Source organism: Gavialis gangeticus, unplaced genomic scaffold (assembly GCF_001723915.1).
Source record: "Gavialis gangeticus isolate Ggan-Ray unplaced genomic scaffold, GavGan_comp1, whole genome shotgun sequence".
Classification (NCBI taxonomy): domain Eukaryota; kingdom Metazoa; phylum Chordata; order Crocodylia; family Gavialidae; genus Gavialis; species Gavialis gangeticus.
Genome location: NW_017729029.1, coordinates 59,227,375 through 59,233,664, shown reverse-complemented (window position 1 = coordinate 59,233,664; position 6,290 = coordinate 59,227,375). Strand labels below are relative to the sequence as shown.

At 42.9% G+C, this 6,290-nt stretch overlaps 1 protein-coding gene across 1 annotated transcript in view; it reads right to left on the bottom strand.

Moving 5' to 3' along the window:
* Window positions 1–3,008: 3,008 nt before the first annotated feature.
* The window catches only part of MND1 (meiotic nuclear divisions 1), a 70,222-nt gene continuing 66,940 nt past the window's right edge, over window positions 3,009–6,290 (bottom strand). The window contains exons 7-8 of the mRNA XM_019521668.1: window positions 5,289–5,333; window positions 3,009–3,255 (exon numbers count right to left, since the gene is read on the bottom strand). Coding sequence (XP_019377213.1) covers window positions 3,149–3,255; window positions 5,289–5,333 — 152 coding nt within the window. The 3' untranslated portion in view covers window positions 3,009–3,148. The remainder of the gene's footprint in view (window positions 3,256–5,288; window positions 5,334–6,290) is intronic.

Here is a 6,290-nt window from a genome sequence, read left to right as displayed (position 1 = left end):
TGGAGTAACAAGGAATAACAGCCATAAGTTGCTAGAGAGTAGGTTTAGACGAGACACCAGGAGGCACTACTTCACAGTCAGGGCGGCTAGGATCTGGAGCCAACTTCCAAGGGAAGTGGTGCTGGCTACTTCCCTGGGGGTCTTTAAGAGGAGGCTTGATGTTTACTTGGTTGGGGTCATTTGAGCCATATTCTCTCCTGCCCACAGCAGAGGGTTGGACTAGAAGATCTATAAGGTCCCTTCCGACCCTAAATCTATGAATTTAGGAATACCAGAAGCTGCAGCTGGTTTGCCTATGTGCAGCAAGCACACACTTCTAAAGCATGGCTGCTGCTGTGCCTGCTGCTTTTGGTGCTCTCCCGCCACTGATGAAGCTCCTGCCAGGAGATAAGAGGCACGATTGGCCCTTACCAGGCCCAGTGGTTCTTCCTTGGTGCCCCAAGATGGGTTCCTGAGGTCTCCATGTCCTGTGTTTCTCAGAACACCGGGAGCTGATCTCCTGCAGGGAGTTTGCAGTCTTGGAACTGGAAGTGCTGCCCTGTCCCCTGGTCCATAACATAACAAGGCCTGCCCACCCAACACTAAACCCTGCCCCCCTCGCCGCCATGTTGACTGCCCTGTTGAGCTACCATGTTGGTCCTAGAACCTCCTGCCCCCATCACATGGTCCCTGACATCAGAAGGTCTACCCTTTGACTGGGAAACACTGCCCCTCCACAGGGCCCACTGTCATGGTGCATGGCCTACCCCTGGAGCCCCACAAGTTTCATCCCCTGGGTCATGCCCGTGCCTCATGACCTACCAGGTAGTGAGGGGTTGTGACCCCTCGAACAACATGACCCACTGCCCTCGACCAATCAGTGGGGACTCCACGAGCATCAGACCTCCCTGAGAACAGCACCAAACCAACTGAGTCAAGGTCCACACCCATAAAATCTTTCAGAAGGTATCATTTTAACAATTTATAGAAAAAAAACATACTTAAAAATAACACTTCTACGATATTTTAATTTTATTTAAAAAAATAATTTTTGTCCTTGTTTATGGTTGAGTAGTGTATATAGAAACAATTGTATAATAGCTTAAAATAACTGAATATTAAGCCTTGGTGTGGGGGGCAAGCAGAGCTTCCTGGCCTCTCAAGTGCTGCAAGTGGGAGAGAAACAAGGGGAGGGACACTCATGGACCCGGGGTCTGAGCCAGCCCAAGGTCTCGGAAGCCCCTGGCTCCCACTAGGAGGCAGCAGGAGCTCCTGCAACCAGTGCCTCTGGACCAAGAGGTAGCAGGTGCTGATGCCACTACACAGCTGCAGTGGGACAGCCTTGCAGCCCTGTTCCTGGAGGCAGCACCTCCCATTTCCTGCCCCAGCAGGTGAAGGGCTCAGGGGTTATTGGAGATGCTGGGTGAAGACAAGGGTCCCACTTCAGGCCTGGAGTGGAATATTCGCTCCTAGCGACTTTAGTGGCACCCCCAACCCTGCTGCAGGCAGGGCCACATGGACACAGAATAGAAAATTAGGGTTGGAAGGGACCTCAGGAGGCCATCTAGTCCAACCCCTTCCTTAAAGCAGGACCACCCCCAACTAGATCATCCCAGCCAAGGCTTTGTCTAGCCAGGTCTTAAAAACCTCCAAGGATGGAAAGTCCACAACCCCTCTGGGTAACCTGGTCCAGTGTTTTACTACCCACCTAGTGAGAAAATTCTTCCTAATATGTAACCTAAACTTGCTTGCTGCAACTTGAGACCGTTGCTCCTTGTTCTGTCATCTGCCATCACGGAGAATAGCCTAGCTCCATCCTCTTTTGAACTTCCTGTCCAGTAGTTGAAGGCTGCTATTAAATCCTCCCTCAGTCTTTTCTTCTCCAGACTAAATAAGCCCAGTTCCCTTAGCCTCACCTCATAAACCATGTCCCTCAGGCCCCTCACTATTTTTGCTGCCCTCTGCTGGACTCTCTTCAATTTGTCCACATCCTTTCTGTAGTGCAGGCCCAAAACTGAAGACAGTTCTCCACATGTGGCCTCACCAGTGCTGAATAGAGGGGAATAATTAATTCCCTTGACTTGCTAGCAATATTCCTATCAGGGGCCCAATTACATGAGAAATGCCACTTGTGGCATTCAATACCCTGAATGTTTGGAACAGTTCCTTCTGTAGCCAGATAATGATTAGGGCTGGCTGGAAACCAAATTGACATTTCAAGAAAAATACTCAAGTTCTGAAATTTTCCATTTTATTCTAGAATAGGAGAGCTTCACCTTTTTGGTTGGGGGGTGAAGACAGAGAGAGAGAGAGAGAGAGAGAGAAAGTGTGCATAAGTGCATAAGATATTTCTACATCTGCACCATTGAAACAATGGCTTGAGTATGGTCTCTCACATGCTAGGTGTACCCCCATCACTGAATTATTTTGGGACAGATTGTTGTTTCTCTTTCTTCCTCCCCTAAACTTATACCTAGAACTAGAGAAGGCTTCACAACAAGAATTTTGTCAAAAGCAAGATGTTTCTCCAAAAAGTTTCAGTTTTCTAAATGGAATTTTCTAGCAGGGAACATTTCATTAAAAAATTCTCCAATCAGTTTTAGCAATAATAACTTCTATGGACTCCACCACCAAGTTCATACATCTTTCTCTAGACATCAGGTCCTGTTGCCTCTTAGTCTTTTTAATGGATTGTGCCTGCTGCATTTCAACACCCAGATCAAGAGAAACCTCTTCTCTCCCATATACTCCAATGTTACTGGTACTTCCATTTCATAAACACATCGCAGAAATCAAACCTGCCAAAAATGCATAGTTGAGAGCTCCCTGCAGCTTCTGCTCCTCTGTAGATTGCTGATCATAAGATCTGGGAAGAATCCAAACAGAGGACTTACAATCAGTGGCCACAGGGTTTTGTGACAACTATGCTGCAGAGCCTTCCTTTCACCATACTTAATCTCTCTCAACCTGATACATTGTGATTTGCAGTCAAGGACTGAGAGGGGACAGCAAAAAGGAAACAGAACATGTGGGTTTTATATTTTATTGACAAAAAGTGCAACTACTACAAGCTGGCTTGGTTTCTTTGGAGGGAAACCAAAAAGATAAATGCCAGCTGAGACATATTTAACCAGTTATATACAACTGTGCCATTAATTATTACTGAAAACTAATCAATGTAGTCAAAATCTTCTGGGATCCCGAAGCTTTTGTCAATTCTGTTCTCTTCAAATCCAAATTTCCGTTTGGCCCAAGATTTTACTGCAAAAATGTTATCTGTGAACAGAGTGAAGAAAAATGTAAGTTAGCAATCAGAAGAGGAGAGTACCATAATCCTTGCCACCGTAAACTCTTCATCACCTCTATTTGTTTCACCTTCGGAAAGATCAAAAAATTGAAACTAGCCAACTTGCTTCATACCATTTAACAGGTAGGGATAAGAGAGGAAAGAAAAAGCCAAATACTTTTTCTGTTTTTAGAAGTAACTGAGCACTGCTACAAATACTAAAGGGGCAATCAGGATCAGTAAGAGAGTGTACATAAAAATAAAGCTACGCTCAAACTAAAGTTGTTGATTACTCAAGTCATTATATGCAATATGAATTTCTGCCCATATTTTATTTACCCTATCAAAAATATCACTTAAAAGATGAACCTAAGAGAACCTTAAAAAAAAAAAAAAAGCTTGGCTTGTGCCATTTGTCATTTCAGCAGCTTTTTCAAACTTCAGGAAGAGTCAGATGTAATTAAAAACTACTGAAAACATATCAACAAGCATGAATAAGATGCCCTTCCCATCTTGGGTGCCTAGCTTTCTTTTCACAGTTGAAGTCATCATGTAATAATGGCCCTCTAGTCTTGTTAGGCCGAGAACTGAATGTATGCCTCTGAAATGAGCAGTTTTAACTAAACCGGATGGACTGCACTGGTGTAAACAAACAGTCCAGTACAGCCACACCAAAGAATCTATGGAAAGTCTATTCCACCTCTGCAACGTGCTGTTTTAAAAAAATCTCACTGAAAATGTCCTGAAAATACCTACTGTAAAGTTCCCAATGCAGTCTCCCATCTGTAATGTTTCAAAAGACCAGTGGTGCACTGTGGGATAACCAGTGAACCAATTTAAATACTGGCCTTATGGAAAATCACCCCAAATACACTGTCCCATTATTATCCCCTTGTTGAATTAAGTTTGCTGACATGAAGCTGAACAAATTCCTTTACACACACACAGTCTGCCAAACCACAGTCAGTAGTGTTTCACTGAACTCGAGTAAAGAATGACCGGAAACATGCAATACATTTTTATAATATAGAACACCATTTTTGTTACAAATTATTAAAAAGGATACATACCCACGTTTTCTCCTTTTGCAGCTCACTGGAGATTTTTCAAATATAGCATTAAGAAAGCAATTGTTGTCAAATATATTTGTCTTTAGCATAATAGTAGCATTTTACTTTTCAAAGAATGTTAAGCTAATATTACAATAATTTGAGACAGTATTAAATCAATTCTCTGCTGAAGTTATAATTGTTTTTTAGAACAAAGAAAAGACATTTCTACTCTTTTTGGGTTGTAGAACATATTTTAGTAGAAAAGATGGAACAAATGAAATATACCAGCAAATGGGAAGGTTAAAAAATAGGTTAAAATAATTTCACAAGAACATCAGTGCAATGACCACCTTCAAAACTGTAATAGCATATAAACTGGAGAACAAAACAAGTGAAATTCTCTCAGCCAAAATAGTAACTTTATCATTCCAAAAACACTGGAATTCAGATGCAGAGCAACAACAAAATCTTTACAAAGCATTCTCAATAAAAAACAGACAGACAGATATTTGGAAAAGTTAAGGCAGATTACAGTTAGAAAACAACTCATACAATTTTTGGGATATTCAGGGAAGTGTGACTGTGCCACTCTTACTACTAGCACCAGGGAAATTTGCTGACCTCAGGAGTTGAATTCAATTGCAAAAATTAGTTCAAGATTGAATATCTGGCTTACACCACTTGTACTAAAACAGGAAGTCTGCTGTGCATTTTCATATAAACCAGGTAAGATTTTGAGTTATTTGTGAGAAACACTTCCATGAATCTACTTCAAAATCATAAGGAACTGCATCTGTACAAAACCATTTTTAGGGATTTTTATTTCCTGCACTTCTACTACCCAGGCCGATCTTAGGTTAAAAATTAACTGTAATTAAGAACACCTTGTAGGTTACAAACCACCAATTTGAACTGATTTTTGCTCTAGCACTATAATTGGAAACTGTTTATCAATGTAAATGCATACTCACCAGTCCATCTGTTGGCTGCTTCCTTGGCTACTTTGTTTGCTTGACCTGAAAAAAAAAGAAAACATGTACGAACAAAGAACAGTCACATAATGTAGCAGGCTCAAGGTGATGGGTTTTGTTTATACTGAAGAAGCCTTTCCTCTATATTTTTAAGGCTCAGCCAAGCCCAAAACTAGGTGTATGAAAAGTCACTGGTAAAGGAACACAGAAAATACTGTCTGAGGTGCCCTGAGTTTGTAAAAATGAAACAATTGCAGTTGAATCTGTGCAAGACTCACTAACTGCCTTATAGGAGAACTGAGATTCCTGGCTTGGGACAGTGACAGAGATAACCATATTGGTTTGGAGAAAGCACTTGGCTTAAGTACTCTTACTTCTATAGCATCACAGGTGTGCATGACTCTTCATGCACACGAATCAAAGGGGGCAGGAGGGCGCAAAAGCCCCCATGGCGCACCAAAAGCATCTGGGAGTGTCTCCTAGCTAAAAGGGAGGCGTACACCCAATGGAAGAGAGGGGCTATCACCAGGGAGGATCATACTGTGGTTGCTCGGGGATGCAGGGGGGCAGTCAGGAAGGTCAAGGCGGAGATGAAACTGGGACTAGCTTCCCAAATCAAGAACAAGAAGTCCTTTTTTAAATACATAGAGGGAAAAAAGAAGGTTCCAGGTAATGTGGGGCCCCTGCAGAACAAGCTAGGAAATTTGGTTGTCACACCAGACGACAAAGCTAACATATTTAACTATTTCTTTGCCTCCATTTTCCCGAGCAGGGGCCGGAACAGCCACCCCCCCTCTGGGCCCCCCTTAGACCACAGGGGTGGCGCACCTAGGCCAAGGGTTAGTGAGGAACTAGTTAGGGAACTTCTGGAGGAACTGGATGTATTCAAATCAGCTGGTCCAGACAATCTCCACCGCAGAGTGCTGAGGGAATTAGCTGAAGTCATTGCAGGACCCTTGGCATGGCTTTACGAGCACTCGTGGTGCTCTGGTGTGGTGCCAG